The sequence below is a fragment of the Bubalus kerabau genome, chromosome 21, assembly GCF_029407905.1.
Source record: "Bubalus kerabau isolate K-KA32 ecotype Philippines breed swamp buffalo chromosome 21, PCC_UOA_SB_1v2, whole genome shotgun sequence".
Taxonomy (NCBI): Eukaryota; Metazoa; Chordata; class Mammalia; order Artiodactyla; family Bovidae; genus Bubalus; species Bubalus kerabau.
The window spans coordinates 51,439,193-51,459,101 of NC_073644.1; the positions used below are offsets into that span (position 1 = coordinate 51,439,193).

At 52.7% G+C, this 19,909-nt stretch overlaps 1 protein-coding gene across 2 annotated transcripts in view; it reads left to right on the top strand.

Moving 5' to 3' along the window:
- The window catches only part of CTIF (cap binding complex dependent translation initiation factor), a 316,318-nt gene that overhangs the window by 95,414 nt on the left and 200,995 nt on the right, over window positions 1-19,909 (top strand). For both annotated transcript variants that reach the window (XM_055558868.1, XM_055558866.1), the window contains exons 4-5: window positions 17,410-17,483; window positions 18,551-18,655. In XM_055558868.1, coding sequence (XP_055414843.1) covers window positions 17,410-17,483; window positions 18,551-18,655 — 179 coding nt within the window. The remainder of the gene's footprint in view (window positions 1-17,409; window positions 17,484-18,550; window positions 18,656-19,909) is intronic.

The window sequence follows — 19,909 nt, forward strand, 5'->3', positions numbered from 1 at the left end:
GTAATAGGGGAAGTGCCCGGAGAGGACTTAGAGAGAAGCACCTGGATTGAGAGCGTGTAGCCCAGTGCGTTTAGATGACATCTCTGACTGAGACTTAGCATTCGGGAAAGGAAGCTGAAGGTGTAGGAAAGGCTGTTGTGGAATCAGGTACAAATAGCTCTTCTCCATCAGCACACAAGTGCCAAGGAAGGGAAATTGATATGCACGACAGCAGCAGGGCCTCTGATTAGACCTTGAGAAGGACTTTCTGACCGAAGAACTGGTTGGCCCGCAGTGTTGGCTGTTGAGCAAGGGACGGGATCTTTGCTGGGAACCTGATGAGCACACATCTTACCAGGCAGGTTTGTGCGAAGCCCTGGGAAAGGCGGGGGTGTGTCAGAAATGTGTCCTGAGTCCTGGCTGAGAGCCCGTGACCCCTCACTTCCTGGAAAGAAGGAGAGAAGGGCACTCGCCTGTTCCAGCGTGGTGCCCAACTGCAGATTGGAGCATCGGGGTGAAAAGAGCCCTGTCCCGGGGGTCAGGAGAGCCAGACGTTGACCTGGGTGTGGCACACGCTCCAGTGCCCTTTCCATACATGAGACGCTGGGCTGCACAGCCCTCTCTCAGCCTCTCTGGAAGCCTCTTTCACTGTTTACACCCGCTGTCTCCATGAAATGGGACCAAATAGCGGCTCACATTAGCAGCATCCGGATTTTCCTGATTTCTCTACTCTTTCCTCCACCTCCCCTGATAGCCCTGCCAACCTGCAGGTTAGGTGTATCCTAGGCATCCGCACTGACTCAGACCTGGGAGGTGACAGGTGGTAGGCAGAGGTGAATGTCAAGTGTACCGCTTACCTCTGGCCCACGGAAAAGGGTGGGAGCTTTCTGCCAGCCATCTTGCTGCCCTCCAGGAATTACAGTATCTCGTTCAGAGTCAGTCTAAAAACCTATTAGTACAAACGGTATCTGAGTCAAAGTGCCTAGATTTTTAATCAGCTTCTATGGATACTTAAGAAATACCATGTGTAGGTTCATGGCACTGCTCTCTGCTCACTCAGCATCTCTTGATTACCTGCTGTGAGCTTGGCTCACACATGAGCTGGAGCCTTCCGGCTCACTACCTGTTGTGGAGTAGAAGCTAAAGGCACACACGTCCCCCCCTCCCACCAAAGAGATGCCCTGACCACAGACACTGCAGTCATTCCAAGGAATGGTAATGGTCCTATTGGTTTCCGAGGGTAGGGAGATGCCTTGCAGGATGTGAGACTTGATCTGAGCCTTCAGGAATGGGTAGGATGTCAGACGAGATGAAAGGGAAGAGAGAAGAATCGGAAGAGAGAAGAAGCCATGTCAGCAGAGACTTGACACTGGCCGTAGCGTTGGGACGCTAGGGAGGCAGGAGAGAGCAAGCTGGAGGAGCTGGTTAGCGCCAGGTGTTACCAGAGTGGTGGGGGGTGAGGATGGTGAATGCGGAGGTGTCTTCATGCCCCACTGAGATGCTGACCTGGTGTCAACCCACCCAGGGTATACCTCGTATATCATATTTTCTCTGGTGTTCCATCAGGTAGTCTGTCCTCTTGTATCAGTCAGGAGAGCCCAGGACCTGCTGCAGTAACAAGCAGTCCTGAATCTCAGTAACTTTAAACCTCCCGTTCAGGACCCAGCTTGGTGGACCAGTTGCCATTTTCACCAGTCATTATGGCCCAGGGGAAAAAAGAGCACCAGTCTTGCATTGGCAATTCAGCACTCCAACCGAGGTATAACACGCATCGCTTCCACTCTTAACCCGTTGCCCAGAACTAGTCCTATGGCGCCTCCCAACCATGAATACACTAAATAGTATAATGCTACTACCTGCCAGAAATGCGGAAGCCAGAACCGTTTGGTGACTGGCTAGAAGGACTGTCACATGCCCCACTTCTAGAGGAAACTCACCAGGGGCTGAGGCTGACTTCCTCTTCCCCAATCTCCACCACATCAGATCTGGAGCAGTGAACCCTCAGGGCGTGGGCTCTCAGGATGAGAAAAAGCTCAGAGGTCACCTGACCCGACCCCTGCAGTGCAGGGACCACCCCGGGCACCTCCACCCCCTTCCTGGTGTGTCCATTGAGCTGCTGGAGGTTCCCAGACATGGGGAGCTCCCTGCTTCAAAAGGCGTCTCAGAGCATGTGAGGCAGCTCCACTGATAACAGTGTCTCTGATTCAGCCTAAACCACCTCCTCATAACTCCAGCTGATGGTTTCAGTTTAATTCCCTTTGTCCATGGCTATTTAACCTCCGTCCCCATAGTCCATCATGGCAAGTCTGCTTTCGGAGCTAAAGATCCTCGTTCCTGTCATGGTTCGTGCATTGCTTTTCATTCACTGATCCAATTAGCACCTCATCGTTGTGTGCCGGGCACCGTGCGGGGAACCTGGATGGCAGATGCGGTAGGTGTGTCTCTGTTCGAAGGGAGGGTCGAGAGGGGGCGGGGACAGGCACTTACATCACAGGGCTAAGAAGTCCGGGCCCGGACCCGGTGGCTCCCAGGTTCCACCTTGGGTTGCTTTGTTGGGAGCATCGTCAGTACGGACTGCATTCCCTCACACAGCGTAATCTGTGAACCTCCGCTGCTCTCAGCATGTGAGCCTCTCTCTTCCAGAAGATGCCATCTGTCCCCAGCCTCGCGGTGACGCCTGGCTCCAGTTCATCTGGAGAAACCAGGGTATAACACTTACCCAACAATACTGACGACTGACTCTTATAGGGAGAACAGTCAGCAAACATTCACCGAGCGCCCACTGTAAACAGGATGAGCCGTGTGACCTGGTCTCTGCCCTCAGAGTACTTAGTGTCTGGGTAGAGAAGGAAGGCTTTCTCAAGTGGAAAGCAGCAATCCAAAGCCCAATCGTTTGTAAATATGGAGAGGAAGGGAGCTGTTGTCTGCGGGGCGGCTGGCATCTGTAGGGGGATGGGCCATGCTGTCATGGTAACCGCATCCGACTGGAGCTAGGAGATGTGAGTCCCTGTCCCTGTACCTCTGACTTGCTGTTTCATCACTGGTGAGATACATCATCTCCCCGTAGCCTCAGTTTCCCCTCTGAAAAAATGAGGAGATGACTAGACTTAACATCAAAATGTTTTGTGAAAAATATAGACCTAAATTTCCACTTCTGGGAAGATAGAATACATGTCCTTTTCTATATTCCTTCTGCTAAGTACAACTAATAGCCTGGCCATTCTATGTAAAAAGACCAAAAATTCTGAAAGGTGGAGGGAAGGCAGACTGCTTGGGACCTTGGGACCCGAGAAATGCCGCGGGAGTGACCTCCCTGGGGTTCCTTTTTGCCTCCTGTCTCCCAGACTTGAAGCTGAAGAAGCAAGTAACCAAGAAATGCCAGTGGACACGGATTGTTCTCTAAGTCCCAACAAAAGCCTACTATCTCCAAGCTTAGGTCTAGGAAAAGGGTGACCAAGCAAGACAGAAAAGTTAATAGCACAGGAAAAACTGTGGTCCCGTCCTCACCCCCAGCAGCAGAGACCCAGTGGGAGCCTGGGTTTCCCCTTCCTCTGGGCTGTAATGAGACCCCCGAACCCGCTCACCAGGGTGGTGTCCGTGAAGGTCAAGCAGGAAGCTGTGACTTTCATCCCTGCTGGCTGGTAAGAAGCCCCTCGCCTCCCCCCATGGTATTACTGGAGGCCCTGCAGACTCAGTGGGATAGAGGTGCCTCTCCCGTCCCTGTTAAGATGTGTCAGAGGAGGTTCTAATAAGGAGTTGGGACTTCCACTGTTGCCCGGTGGTTCTGAAGCCACCATGGCAGGGTCAGTAGGGGCCACGTGGAGCCCTGGGACTCCCACCTCCACTGAGCCGTAACAGGTGCCCCCTGGACTTCTGCCTCCACTGGCGCTCGTGAGGCTGTGCCCTCCTTTTCCCTGCCAGAGTGGTACCACAGAAAGCCAGCTAAAACAGAAGATTTAAATGAGATTCAGAGTCTCATTACATAACCTGGAAGTGTCCTGATTACAATAAAAAATCATGTGTCATGCCAAGAATTGCGAAGATTTCAAAGTGAAAAAATGAAGCTGATCAGTAAATATCAACACTGAGATGTGAAATTGGACTTCATCGAAATGAAAAACTCTCGCTCTGGGTAAAAACCCTTTTTAGAGCACAGAAAAGACAGATTACAAAGGGGGAGAAGATTTTGCAAAACGTGTATCTGACAAAGGACAAACATCTAGAATATACGAAGAACACTCAAAACTCAGCATTGAAAACAGTGCAGTTAGGAAATGGTCAAAATATACGAAGAGATACTTTTTTCACCAAAGAGGATATATGACAAACTTAGACAGCATATTCAAAAGCCGAGACATCGCTTTACTGACAAAAGTCCATCTAGTCAAAGCTATGGTTTTTCCAATAGTCATGTATGGATGTGAAAGTTGGACCATAAAGAAAGCTGAGCACCAAAGAATTGATGCTTTTGAACTGTGGTGTTGGAGAAGACTCTTGAGCGTCCCTTGGACTGCAAGGAGATCCAACCAGTCCATCCTAATGGAAATCAATCCTGAATATTCATTGGAAGGACTGATGCTGAAGCTGAAGCTCCAATACTTTGACCACCTGATACTTTGACCAACTGACTCATTGGAAAAGACCTTGATGCTGGGAAAGATTGAAGGCAGGAGGAGAAGGGGACGACAGAGGATGAGATGGTTGGATGGCATCACTGACTCAATGGACATGAGTTTGAGCAAGCTCTGGGACTTGGTGAAGGACAGGGAAGCCTGGTGTGCTGCAGCTCATGAGATCACATGCTGACACGTTCAGTTCAGACACAACTGAACTGAACTGAAAAGATGTCAAATGAGCACAGAAGATGTTCACTGTAGCTCTTTATACACCTATCAGAATGGCTAAAATAAAAAAAAAAAGTGACAATGCTGAATGTTGATGAAGATACAGAGAAGTTGGATGACGCACACAGAGCTGGTGGGGGGGTGGATGTTATATGGTACAGCCATTCTAAAAAACAGTTTGGCAGTTTCTCATAAAACTAAACCTACAAGTACCGTATGATTCAGCAATTGCACTCCTGAGTGTTTATCCCAGGGAAATGAAAGCTTATGTTCACACAAAAACCTGTACTCAGATGTCTATAACAGCTTTATTCATCATAGCCCCAAACTGGAACCAATCCAGATGTCCTTCAACAGGTGAATAGTTAAATAAGTTATGGTACTCAGCAGTCAAAAGGAATCAACTGCTGACACACGCAGCAACATGGATGAATCGCCAGGGAATTGTGTAGAGTGAAAAAAGGCCAACCCCCCAAAGCTACATGATTTCACTAATACCCCGGTCTTAAAATGCCAAGTGGAAAAGGAAATGACAACCCACTGCAGTATTCTTGCCTGGAGAATCCCATGGACAGAGGATCCTGGCTGGCTAACAGTCCATGGGGTCGCCAAGAGTTGGACACGACTTAGCGATTAAACAACAACAAAACCATACAATTATAAGAACGGGGAGCAGGTTAGCAGTTCTCCATGGTTACGGGAGGGCACAGGATGAAGTGGGTGTGGGCACAGAAGCACAGCAGGAAAGACCCTCATGCCAGTGGAAATGTTCAGCTTCCTGACAGAACCACTGTCAGTGCCCAGATGTGATACTGAGCTGTACCCTTCTACGAGTTTCCCCACTGGGGAAGCTGGATAAAGGATACATGCATGTGTGTTGTGTTAGTCGCTCAGCCGTGTCTGACTTTTTTGACCCCATGGACTGTAGCCTGCCAGGCTCCTCTGTCCATGGGATTCTCCAGGTAAGAATGCTGGAGTGGGTTGCCATGCCCTCTTCCAGGGGATCTTCCCAACCCAGGGCTCCTGCACTGCATGCAGATTCTCTACCATCTGAGCCACTGGGGCCATGAAATCTCTAATAACATTTCTTACAACTAGATGTGAATCTGCTGCTGCTGCTAAGTTGCTTCAGTCGTGTCCGACTCTGTGCAACCCCATAGATGGCAGGCCACCAGGCTCTGCCATCCCTGGGATTCTCCAGGCAAGAACACTGGAGTGAGTTGCCATTTCCTTCTCCGAGATGTGAATCTACAATTCTCTAAAAAATTTTTAAAGTACAGAACCTTTTGTTTCATCACAATATTTCAAGGAAATCTCATGTAGAAAACCGAGAGGGCAGAACTGTTTGGTGAGGCAGGTGAGGACACCCACCTGCTCTCTCCCCAGCTCCATCCATGTCGTCACTCTGGGAGCATCTCTGCTGGGCCAGGTGACCCCTCAAGCCCTCTTCTCCCTGACCTTCTGTGGTCCTGAGTCTGGTGCTGGCAGGAAAGGGAGGTATCTATGGGGGCTGGGGAGTTCCAAAGGTCTCCTAGTGAGGAGCCTTGGAGGATGGGATCGTTTCTCTGCACACAGGTATGAGGCAAGCTGAGTGTGACCCTATTCCTTCAGCAGATGCTGGACAGGCAGCCAGCCAGAAGTGACCTCTGCTATAGCCCAGTCTAGGATAGGTACTAATAATACTGCCATTTGAAATTTTTTATTTAGTTATTTATTGGCCATGCCTGTAGTATCTTAGTTCCCTGACCAGGGATCGAACCTGGGCCCCTTGCAGCAGAAGCATGGAGTCTTAACATTTGGAATGCCAGGGAAGTCCCAGTGTTGCCGTTAAATCCTGGTGGTGGTGGTAGTGGTTTAGTCACTAAGTCGTGTCTGACTCTTGTGATCCCATGGACTGTAGCCTCCCAGACTTCTCTGTCCATGGGATTCTGCAGGCAAGAATACTGGAGTGGATTGCCGTTTCTTTCTCCAGGGGATCTTCCTGACCCAGGAATCGAATCCGGGTCTCCTGCATTGCAGGCAGATTCTTTACTGCACTGTGCTATGAAGGAAGCCTGGTTAATTAGCCGAGACACTGGAGAAATGTACTTGGCCACAGACTTTAGTGACTCTCTCCTTCTCCTCCCTAGCCTTCGGGTCCTAATTCAAAGACAGGGTAGAGAGAGAAGGGACAAATTGGACAAACAGGCAGGAGAGTTCCAGAATGAAAGGAGTGGCCTCGTCTGCTCCTGAACTCATCTCTGGTGCCACTCAGGAGGCTTTTTCTTCTGGTCTCCACTCTCTTGTTCTCCTGCCTCTGGCCTTTCTATTGTCTCACTCACTCACTCAATCATTAAGTCATGTCTGATTCTTTGCGACCGCATGGACTGTAGCCCGCCAGGCTCCTCTGTCCATGGGATTCTCCAGGCAAGAATACTGGAGTGAGTTACCATTTCTTCCTCAAGGGTATCTTCCCAAGCCAGGGATTGAACCTGCATCTTCTGCGTTGGCGGGCAGATTCTTTACCACAGAGCCACCCAGGAGGAATTGAAATAGTGGAGGTCCATCACTGTCTTTCGCACCAGCATGTGGGGTGCTGTCCTTGGTGCTGAACACGAACCACCACCCCCCACCCCCAACACACATGCACGCACGCACGCACGCACGCACGCCTGCACGTGCAGGTGTCAGGACAGGACTGTTCTCCCTGGGCCCTGCCCTCCCCCCACACCTCCATCGGCACTTGACTCCTACTAATTCTCTGCTCAGGCAAACCCAAGTCACCCTCAGAATCTGAGGGACCAAGAGGAGCCAGCCTGCCAGAAACCCCCGTTTTAGCCCAGGAGATGCCTTTGGGGTCCTTTGGTCTTCAAATATTCTGTGTAATGTAAAACACTCTCCCAGTGTCTCATATTTCACTTCCTGCCCCCACCCTGACTTGGGAATCACTCATTTAGTCCAATGTTCATTGTACGAAAGAGGCAGCTCAAGTCCAAGGAGCTGGAGCAACCCTCCTGGGGATCCAGGAAGCAGCTTGCAGGCCTTGGGTCCTGCTTTCCCATCCATCCATGCAGGAAGTTTTCCCTGGAGTCCAGAGTCATTGGCATGCATTGTGTCATTTGGTGCTTAAGTATGTGTTGTTTTTTTTGGTTGTATTTTCCTTTTCTGTGACTCCCCAGCTAGGTGGTAAGACCTGTGAGGCAGAGACGATTGCCTCGGACCTCCTGCAGCCACCTGGTGGCTAGCGCTGTGTTAATCCACTAATGTGGGTGATAGATTGGGGCTGGGGGCAGGGGACTTGGGAGAGCATCCTTGGAGAGGAAGGAGAGAAGTCTTGTCCACTGTTTAAAGGGACGGCCCACCCCGTCAGCTCCCCTTGGAGCCCCAAGCCTGTGGGGTTGCTTGCTCTTGGCTCCTGTGATGGACAGAATCTGTGGAAAAACATTTTGTGCCGACAGAGGGAAATGGACTGGGATTATGAGCCTTCTGAGGAGTGGCAGCCCACATCTCTCAGTACCCAAGCAGGGCTCTGTAGAGCTGATGACCAGCAGCTGGCCCCTGGGGCTGCAAGCCCCAGTCCTGGGCTGGCCAGCTCTGGTGCAGCTGACACAGCAGCGGACGTCACACTGACGTGCTCGGACATCCTCTAGTTGGAACTTCACTTGTGACCCCGCAGATAAAGGCAGGAGTCCTCCTGCTGCCCCCTGCCCTGTTCAGCCAGGTTCTGCCTTATTTCCAAACGTTTGCAGCCTAGGATTGTCAACACACACACACATTCACAGACCTGTGCACATGCATGTTGTGTGCAGAAGCAAGAATGACTCTGCAGTTGTATATTAGTAAAAAACAGCAGCATAGAAGAGGGTCATTTTTTTCCCGTTGCACCTGACTTGGCATGTTTTTCTACTGCGCAGTGACACTCCCGTCTTGTTTCGTTCACTCCTGCATGGAGCCCTCTGTCCCTACCCATCCCAGCTCACACCCCCACATTCCCTCTTTCTCTCACTGCAAGTGATTTACTCCCTGCCCCAGAGCTGCCTTCCCAGGAGACAGGCTCGGAGAACCCAGGTGTTGGTAGGGATGTGGACGTGTGCTTGCGTTATGGGGAAACTCTGCAGTGGGATCAGAAGTTATGTGACTCGTGTAACAGCAGGGCGCGGTGGCTGAGAGTGTAAAGGCTGGCCTCACACTCTGTGCATCCCCATCTGGGAAACTAGCTGTGATGCGGGCAGGTTCTCTGAGCCTCGGTTTCCTCATCGGTGACATGGGCATAGTGATAGCAGCAGTTGCTTCCTGCCACAGATGCCAAGTGCTCGGGTGGTGCCTGGTGTGCCAGGAGTGCACCAGGGTTTGCTGTCATTCTCCGGAGCCTGTCATCCCTGAGCTGGGGCAGCTGTGCACCCAGTGTGGCCCTTTGAGAGGCGGCTTCAGTCCCCCTGATGGTGAGCAGCCGTTTCCATCTCTTTTCCCACATGGTGTAAAGTGCTCATTAGCCCTTTATGATCTGTTCTGAGAGCAGCATGATTTACCCTGGCAAGGGGCCCCCTAATTGCCAGTTAGAGGGCTGTGGTGAAGGCTCCGGCAGCATTTAAGTGCTAAAAAACGATCCACTGGAAAGTGTGATTGTTTCTGAGAAGGCTCCTCAGAACCTTGGCATTGCAACAACTGGGGGGCCGGGCCGAGTGACCTCAGGGCCGGGGCAGGGGTGGGACTCGGAGGGAAGCCTTGGCCACCAGGGACAGCTGTGGAACTGGAACTTGGAGAATGTTCTTGAAGAAGCCAGTGAGGCTTTGTGGAGAGCTTTCAGTGCCTAACCATGGAGGCCTTTGCAAAGAAAATAATAATGAATGATGCTGTGTCCCAAGACTCAGGAGGGGGTGGGGGTGAGTAGGCAGGGGGCACAACAGTGAAGCCAAGGATCCTGCCATGGAGGGGATGGCAGACTAGATGGGGAAGAGAGTTTACTGAGCGCTTAAGATGGCTATTTCCCAGTGGGGGTTCCTCTGGGGGGACCACAGCCCCGCAGGACGCTCTGTGGAGTAGAAATGAAGAGTGGGGTGGATTTCTGGCCAGAGACATTTGATGAAAGCTGTGTAGTGTGCTGGGCTTCCCTGGTGGCTCAGATGGTAAAGAGTCTGCCTGCAGTGCTCGAGACCCCGACTCAATCATTAGGTCGGGAAGACCCCCTGGAGAAGGGATAGGCTACCCACTCCAGTCAGTGTTCATGGGCTTCCCTGGTGGCTCAGTTGGTAAAGAATCCACCTGCAATGTGGGAGCCCTGGGTTCTATCCCTGGCTTGGGACGATCCCCTGGAGGAGGGCATGGCAACCCACTCTAGTATTCTTGCCTGGAGAATCCCCATGGACAGAGGAGCCTGGCGGGCTGCAGTCCATGGGGTCACAGAGAGTCAGACACGACTGAGCGACTAAGCATGGCATAGCGTGCTGCCACCTGCCTGAAGAATCAGCATCTAAGACCAATAAAGGCACTGAGAAATTCTGCAATAAAATAATTATCAGTCATGTGACTCTGTGCGTCCCAAATATTTGACTAAGGAGCCTTTCTAAACTTTTTGACCCCCAGGAAACTTTTTAATATCCACTGTTTCCAACAGTGTATTCCATGGACCCCTCTGGCTGCCCTACTTTTAAACAACCAGCCGTCCTTTCCCTCAGTGATTCTGATGCACACTGACATTTGTGAGCCAGTGGTTTAGTGTTTCTAGAACACGCCAGGAGCACACAGTGGATCAGGAAGGAAATCGGCCACTGGGGTGTGCGCTACACAGGGTTGGTGCAGGCTCGTGGGGCACCAGCTGATGAGGAAATGGCAGAACCACAGGAAGGAAGGCTCTTGAGCTGGATCCCAAGAGAGAGAAAGACCAGGGGTGGGCGGAAAGGAGACTTGCTTTCTCTGAGTGCAGGAAGAGCACAGCGGCCCAGCCTGCAATAAAGCCAGTACCTTCAGGAGCTCAGGGTGGCCTCCGAGCCCTTTCACAGACAGAGTCTGAGCCGCACAGCCACACAGAGCCTTGCCTGTGTGCTGGTGGAGGGGACCCGGAGGCCCCTGTAACAGCAAGGGGAACAGCCACGCCCCTCACCACCTTCTTCCCTGCCCTGTCTGTGTCTTGGGGGTTTCATGGTTTAAGGACTGGTGCCCAGGGTCAGGAAGATCCCCTGGAGAAGGAAATGGCAACCCACTCCAGTATTCTTACCTGGAGAATCCCCATGGACAGAGGAGCCTGGCACGCTACAGTCTATGGGGTTGCAGAGAGTCGGACGCGACTGAGCGACTAAGCAGCAAGCAGCCTAGGACTCAGGAAAGGGGAGCATCAGGCCCTTTATGGTTTCAAGGGCTCAGCCTGGACCTGACTCCACACGGCAGGTGGCCCCAGGGTCGCCTGGGCGCTGGGGTGGGTGTGGGAAACCACTAGGTTCCTGGCTGTCAGTTCAGTGGCAGTGGTCACCCCACCAGTGAGTCCTGGCCCCTCTGGGCACCAGCTGGGTCACCACCTCAGCTTCAAGGGACCCAGAACGGAGTCTCTGCTGGCTGAGGCTCTTCTCTTTCTGGGCTGAGACTTAAAGGACACAGACTTTGCTTCAAAGAGCCAGGCCCTTTCTCCAGCCCCGTGTGGTAAAAGGTCTCATGCAGTGATTATGCCTGTCATGTCCCATCGCCCAGAACTCTCAGACGCCCGGGTTCTTGTTACGTGCTGCGGTCATTGTGCCAAAGGGAGCAGCGACAAGTCATCCCTGTCACCAGGATTTGCGCTGTGGGCTTCTCCAGACACGGCCCTCTGCCCTGTTATGACGCTGGCCTTAGTAGGGTCACCCTGCTATTGTATTCAGCAAGAGAGGCCACAGGCTTGCCCACTGCTCTCAGCACATCCTGTTTAGTGGCCCCAAGAGTCCTGATTCTTGCCCAGCGCCGTTGCCGCCTCCAGGGATGCTGTGCGCGTTTTGTTTCCCCAGGACCACGGGACGCCAGGGCTCCAGGCCCCTGGTCTAAAAGGGGCTCGTCACTTTTAGACCTGGTCTAAAAGGGGCTTGCCACTTCTGTTTCTCAGCTCGGAGAATCAGTCATGCTGTGGGGGAGGGAATGGAGGCAGGAGGTAGACCCGAGTGAGGAGTGGAAGTGGAGGGGTGAGATGGAGGCTTCCGCTGGGTGCGGGATGCTGCTTGCTGAACCAGAGTTTGAGCTGATGGAAGGGTGATGGGGGGACGGTCGAGTAGCAGGGTGTTTGCAGGGGACTGCAGTGGTCTTGGAGTTTTCGGCATTTAAAATAGGGCTCAGGTTATCTCCGTCAGCTCAGGAATAAGTTCTCTGGGTTGCTGTGAGGATGGGTGGGAATTATGAGGACTCCATGGTGGCTCAGTTGGTAGTTAATCCGCCTGCAATGCGGGAGACCTGGGTTCCATCCCTGCGTCAGGAAGATCCCCTGGAGAAGGGATCGGCTCCCCACTCTAATATTCCAGCCTGGAGAATTCCATGGACAGAGGAGCCTGGTGGGCTGCAATCCATGGGGTCACAAGCAGTCAGACACGACTGAGCAACTTTCACTCACTCACACACATGAGGAAAATGTGTGGAGAGAGTCTATAAACTATGAAGTACTGAAAAAAATAGAGGCTTCTGTCCTCCGAATGGAGACGGTACTGCAGCGCGTGAAAGGGTGGGGCCTCGCTTTACGGAGAATCGCCTGCTCAGGGGCCCAGGGCGTCGCTCCTGCAGCTGCCGCCCTGCCACTCTTTCCCACCGTCAGCCAGTGGGGCCTTGTCGTGGACTCCCAGAATCCAGAGCCTGGTAGGTCCTCTGCCAGGGACACTGCTTCAGAAGAGGCTGGGGCCTGAGCTTGCGATGCCCAGGCCCCTCGCTCAGTTGGTGCTCCCTGCACAGGGCAGGTGGTGGAGAGCCTCCCCTTTCTGCTAGGAGGGGTGCTGGTCTCATAGCCACCACCTCCAGCCTCCAGCCCAGGAGGGAGCTTTGTGTGCATTTGGACTGTGGTGCTGGAGAAGACTCTTGAGAGTCCGTGGGACTGCAAGGAGATCCAACCAGTCAATCCTAAAGGAAATCAGTCCTGAATATTCATTGGAAGAACTGATGCTGAAGTTGAAGCTCCAATACTTTGAATACCTGATGTGAAGAACTGACTCATTGGAAAAGACCCTGATGGTGGTGAAAGATTGAAGGCGGGAGGAGAAGGGGACGACAGAGGATGAGATGGCTGGATGGCATCATTGACTCGATGGACATGAGTTTGAGTAAGCTCCAGGAGTTGGTGACGGACAGAAAAGCCTGACGTGCTGTAGTCCATGGGATTGCAAAGAGTCGGATACGACTGAGCAACTGAACTGAACTGACTGGAGGGTTCTCCTCCCCGTGAGATGCGTGCAGTCCCGGGTGTAGCTGTGGCTTCCCCTCGCTTTTTCACGGTTGTTCTCTCTCTATCCTATGTTTCTCCTTCTTTCAGGGCCTCAGATCTCAGGACGGTCACTCCATCTTGACATCCTAACCTATGAATCAGTCTTTCAGGCACAGAGACAGCAGGGCCTCTGCCTCTCAGGCTGGAGTCTCTTCCACCAGTTGGCAGGCATCGGAGGTGGACCTACGCAGTGCCCAGCTTGGCCACTGTGGGGGAACAAGAACAGAAGGCAGGTGCAGTCCAGGAGCTTGAAATGTAGTTGGGGTCATGGATGAACCATGAGGACATGACGTCAAGTGAAGTAAGCCAATCACAAAAAAGAGAAATAGTGTATGTTACACTTGTGTGAGATATTTAGAGTCATCAAAATCACAGACAGAAAATAGAGTGCCTGCCAGGGTCCCTTTCCCCAGGGGAGGGGAAAATGGGGAGTTATTGTTCAATGGATAGACTTCCAGTTTTTCAAGATGAAAGGAGTTATGGGCATGAGTGGTGCTGATGGTTGCATGATGTTATAAATATATTTAGTACCACTGAACTGTACACTTAAAGTGGTTAAGGTGGTAGATTTTACATTATGTGCATTGGGCCACAATAAAAATGTTTTGGAAAAAAATCTTACTTGGGGAGATCTAACATTCTCTGGGTGTAAGCGAGTGATGACAGAACAGTGGTCCACTCCAAGTAAGCCGAATTTGTAAGACCATCCTGGAGGAAGGCGTGAGCGTCACTCTGGATATCGTCTCAGACGTGTGCTTTGGAAGCAGGGTTGGGTTTATTTGATTTTTTTTTTTTTTTTTGACCTTTGCTTTAGAAGTCATTTGGAAATGCTACACTTACTGATAATTATCTCTGAGGCCTGGGAAGGGTGTCGTGAGCAAGCCAGTTGACATCTCAGGAGGATGGAGGTTGTCCTCGTGTGGGGGTTGATTAATATTAATAGAGGTGAGTCGCTCCAGCCGCCTGCAATGTCAAAGCTGCATTTGAAGCGAGCAGGGCACCAGGAGTTGGGGTGGGTAGGGTGACAAGGCAGCCCACAGAAGGACAGGAGGGACTGATCCTGGAGCACAAGGGGCCACCTAATTAGAGGATGTAAATCAGGCCACAGTTGATTCGTGACATCTGCCACTGGTGGGAGAGGGGTGATCTCAGCACAGGTGCCCGCGAGGAGCCACCCACAGCCTCTGGCTCTTCACGCTCAAGTATCTTTTTATTCGAGTACGAGGAATCTGAAGTCCAAAATGGTGACGTAACTTCACTGAGGTCACAGGGGTCATTGTGGCGAGAGGAGAACGCGTGTGTGAGGAAGACGGTGAAAGTCTCTTGAAGGGTATGAATAACGGTGGTGGCGGGGTGGGGCAGGGACATGATGCAACCCACAGCAATCACTGAGGAGCACTTGGGAGGCACCTCGTAGGCCCTGACCAGGACTGAGGGGGGGTGATGTGGGGGGCCGCTGACTCGCCTGCCTGGGGGCCCCTTGACACACTGCTGGGCTCCCTGTGCAAACCCAGAAGGCCTTCAGGTCACCCGGAACACCTCACCGTGTCCTGCCAGGGCCCCTTTCCACCCCCTGGCCGCCTTTTCCAGGGTGACTGCGCCCCTCCTTTTCCCTCTGCTCACCTGACCCCCCGAATCCTTACTCAGGGAGCCCCTCTCTGTTCCTCGGGAAAGTTGCCCGTGCCTTGGCCCCACTGTGGCAGCTTGAATCAGTGATTATTTACCATGTGTGTGTCATCCCCTGCCGTTCTTCGCCGGCAAGGCCTGGGAAACACCTTTGTGTTTTCAGCGCCTGCCCAGGCCCAAGCCCGGGGAAAGATCTCAAAGGAAGATTTCCTGGTGTATGAGCTTGTGGATCTGAAAGTGACAAGTCTTGGGATAGATCATCATAAAAATAAAGCTGGGGATTCTACCAGGAATCCAACCAGAATGTCATAGCACCCAGAGAAGGAGCATCCAGTCCCGTGGATTTTCACTAATGACACTCGGGAAAGCAGCAGCTAGATTAAGAACAGATGTTACCAGCCCCCAGGGCGCCCTGAGGCCCTTTTCCAGTTACTGTCCAAATTCTGTCTCCATACATTAGTGTGCCTGTTCTTGAACTTTATATAAAATTGAGTCAGCGAGCTGGTGCTCTTGTGTCTAGGTTCCTTTATTCCGCTCTGCGTTTGTGGGCTTTCTTTCTGTTGCGTATTGTTTTAGTCTGTTTATCCGCACTGCTGCGTCATATTCCAGGACGTGAACACACCGCGGCCGATCTGTTTCCCCTGTTGCTAGGCGTTCCGGTGGCCTCCGGTCGGTAGCTGTTACGAATGAGGCACTGCTGTATTCTGTGCTGTAAATGACTTCTGAACATCTGTGCACATTTCGGCTGTGTTTGTACCTGGGAGTGGAGTCCTGGGTTATAAGGCATGCACACGGTCAGCTTCAGGAGAGGTGGAAGTATTGTTTTTAAAGAGTGTGGTGATGGAAAATGGACTGTGGGGGTCATGATGTTACCGAGCCAAACTTGGGTCTGCTTGCCTACGTGCACTAAAGCCAATGTACTGACTCTGGGTTGTGGTGAAGCCAAGTGAAGATGAGGCTGAAAGTTGCTCAGTCGTGTCCAACTCTTTGCTACCCCATGGACTATATAGCTATGCAGTCCATGGAATTCTCCAGGCCAGAATACTGGGTGGGTAGCCTTTCCCTTCTCCAGGGGATCAAACCCAGGTCTCCTGCATTGCAGGTGGATTCTTTACCAACTGATATCAGGGAAGCAAAGTGATGAAGCAGAATGCAGCGTTTATTACAGTTGCCAAGCAAGGAGTCCAGGAGAGCAAGTGCTTAAAAGTCCCAACATCCCCATAGGCCTTCAGGGAAAGGATTTTAAAGACAGGGTGAGGGAGGGGGGTTGAGGGGTGTGGGATCAGCTCAAAGACATTCTTCTGATTGGTTGGTGGTGAGGTAATTGGGCGTCAGCATCACCAGCCTTCTGGTTCCAGCCCATCTGGAATCTACGTGCTTGTGGTCAACATGCAGTTAACATCTTCCACCTGGTGGGAGTTAAGTGTCTGCAGAGCAGCTCAAAGGACATGATTCAGAATATTATCTATAGACCTTGAGGAAGAACTAAAGGTCCTAGCATTTTTTTTAATGGCTAAACTATTATTATTTTGTCTTGCTTGTGCATTTTCTCATTTCTCTGATTAAATTTACTCTTTGGAACTTGGGAAAGGCCTAGGAGGCTAAAGTCTTTCTACAGAAAAGAGTCAGGGGGAGGGACATAGGAGGGGGTTGGGTCTGTTCTGGGAAGGCCCCATAGGGTCCTGCTCAGTTTCAAAGAGGGACGGTGGCATCTGGAGTGAAGACAGGGAACTGGCAAACTTGTGGCAGAGACCATCAGCCAAGGGGCAGATCGCAGAAGCCGGGTCATGTCTGTGGGATGAATCACATAGGGAACATCAGAGGATAAAGACCAGAGTGTTAGAAAAGTTCCTTTGCTGGAATTGTTGGTCCATAGGGGCTTCTTGGGCTTCCCTAGTGGCTCAGCAGTGAAGAATCCACTTATGATCAAGGAGATGCAGGTTTGATCCCTTGGTCAAGAAGATCCTCCGGAGAAGAAAATGGCAACCCACTCTAGTATTCTTGCTTGGAGAATCCCATGGACAGAGGAGCCTGGTGGGCTACAGTCCCTGGGGTCGCAAGAATCGGACACAACTGGAGCAACTAAACCACCACCACCTTGGGGGCTTCTTGATGCCACCTGATTTCGGGGTGTGGGGCTTAATTCCAAAGGAAGTCAGCCTCTCAACAGACCTTCCTGCGTGCCGGGCTCCACAGAGTCCCTGCCTGGGGAGACGCCCCACCATCAGACTGGCAGTGCTGGAGGCAGCTCACCAGTGCAGAGGCTCTGAGGAGAGAGCCATGGGCTGGTGCGGCAGAGCCCCGGGGTGCCCTGAACCTGACCAAACAGCTCTGCCAAACATTGTCGAAATGAGGGCCTGTGCCTGGGGGAGGCCAGGGTCCCCCTGACTCATACACGCTGCGTATACCCGCCGGGACCCTTCAGCGGCCCCCTCCAATGTCCAGGCTGCTCAAGGGGACAGGGCTCTGCCATCCTCTCTGGGATTGGGCCTTCTGCCCACTTGTTCCGTGTCCTGGCCAGGCAAATAACACCCCCCTTTCATCCTCCATGTCTTCCAGAATGGCAGCAAAGACACCTCTCTGGACATGCTGGGCACAGATATCTGGGCTGCCAACACCTTCGATTCCTTCAGGTGAGCCCCCCTTCCTCTTGTTGTGTGTGTGGCTCCAGCTGGGACCCCGGCTTCCTGGTCCTTATTCCCTGAGGGACCCTTTGGGGGCCAAGTTCATGTTGAGAGTTCATTGCCCTAGAAGTGGAGCCGGGTGAAGTAGAGAGGATGAAGCTGGAGGAAGGAGGTGAGAGAGAGAAGGAAGGAGACAGCTGGGGTGGGGTCCAAGGGAAGGAGAGGAGGAGACGAGAAGAGAAGATGCAGAGAAGAGTGTGAAAGGGAGAGACAGATGCCACCAGTCCGACCCCAGGGAGAGGGGGTGGGGGTGCTGGGGAGGTGGAGGACAGAGGAGAGCGGTGCCCGGTGCACGTTAGACAAGCTGGGGTGGAGCGGGGCTGCCCCAGGGAGAGGCCCGGAGAGAAGGAAGGACTGTCAGTGCTTCCAGCTCTCGGAGGTCTCTGATGGGCCACACTGCAGGGGCAGGCGTTGGCCAGACTTCCTGAGGACGTGGGCTCAGTGCCCCTGAAGGGTTTGCTGATGAGCACCTGTCATGGTGTCCGTCCCTTTTGGGAGTGACAGCTCAGGCCACGGATGGCCCTTTAGCTCAGCTGTGCCCCCGGCCCCGGAGCTGGTCAACTCAGTGTGCTCCAGGAGCACCTGGCTCTGACTTGCTCAGCATGGAAACGCCATCGGTCTCCCCCCAAGACCGGCACTCGGGCGACTTGGCCCCCTGCTTCCCCACTGACAGACTCAACCTCAGACCTTCCGGTGTTTTAGGGGGACCGCTGAGAGCGGGGGTCAGGCCCACACTTGTGTGTTTTATAGTCATCCATTATCTCAGAGCAGGGTTAAAGAAGGGGAAGGCTTCGTAGGCAGGCCCCTGCCCCATGATCCGTGAGCACAGGGCTGACGTGCCAGGCTTCGTTCCGAGTGAGGGGTCCCCGCCTGGCCCTGCCCTTGGCTGGTGGGCGCCTCCCCTTCCTGCCCACCCCTTTCTGAGCTGCTTCCCCGCCTGGCGCCTCCCCCAGGGTGTCCCCTGGGGCGTCTCATCTCCATCACTAACAGGACTCGTCCCCTTTCTCGCCCTCTAGTGGTGCCACCTGGGACCTGCAGCCTGAAAAGCTGGACTTCACCCAGTTTCACCGGAAGCTTCGACACACGCCCAAGCAGCCCCTGCCACACATCGACCGAGAAGGGTAAGCGGCAGCCAGGGGCTGTCACAGAGCGGCCAGTGAGGCGGGGGACAGCTGTGTCCCTCTGGGAGCTGGGGCGGTGGGGGGCCTTTCCCTGGCAGGCTGATGCCCAGAGAGCCTCACTGGCTCAGACCTGCGCATTCACTGGCCTCTCCCTGGAACCCCCGCACCCTTCACTGCCCAGCCCTCATGAGCCATACTGCCTGCTCCCCTTCCTGACCTCTCACAGTGACCCTGCTTGGCCGTGGTCCAGCGCAGCGGCTGAGACCCGCTGATGGAAGCGGAGATCGATGGGTCCACCCCCAGGGTCTCAGGTTCGGGAGGTCTGGGGTGTGGGGCCCAGAGGGTTTCCATGTCTAAGGAGCCCTCAGGAAATGCTGCTGCTGCTCCCCCAGGGGCCCCTGCTCTAAGAACCACTGTGGTCCCTGTTGCTTCTACTCGGTTGTCCCCTTCTTAGTTCATGCATCAGTGTTCACTTCCGCTTTGAAGGATGGTTTCAGGGACTTCCCGGGCAGTCCAGTGGTTAGGACTCTGTGCTTCCTTTGCAGGTGAAACGAGTTAGATCCCTGGTCCAGGACTTAAGATCCTGCATGCTGTATGTTTCGGCCAAAAAAAAAAAGATGGTGTCAGGGCCTGGGCTGACTCTGGACAGGAAAGTGACTCCAGACAGACCTGGGGCGGGGGTGGGGGTGTGTGAGACAGATGGTTGCTTTTCTTCCTTATTTTTAAAATAGTTTTTGTTGTTGTTCCATTACTCAGTCGTGTCCAACTCTTTGCAACCCCATGGACTGTAGCACGCCAGGCTTCCCTCTCCTTCACCATCTCTCATAGCTTGCTCGAACTCATGTCCATTGAGTCAGTGATGCTGACTTAAAATTCACATAACATAATATTAACCCTTTGAAGGCATTCAACTCAGTGCCATTTAGTACATTGATAATACTGTGTAACCACCACCTCTCTTGTTTCCAAACTAGATGGTAATCCTATGTTTGAACTTTCTGAGGAACAGCTAAACTGTTTTCCACAGCAGCTGAATATTTCACATTGCCAGCAGCAACACACAGGGGATCCGATTTCTCCACGTCCTCACCAACACTTGCTCTTTTCCATTTTCTTTTTAAGTCTACTCATGGCTTTTTATTTTTTCCTTCCAGTCCTTACCCATCCACTCTTGTCTCCCTGTCACTTCAGATCTAAATATAACTGACATTCTGGGCTATATTCCTGCATCTCACCTGTCCCGCCGCTAACTCT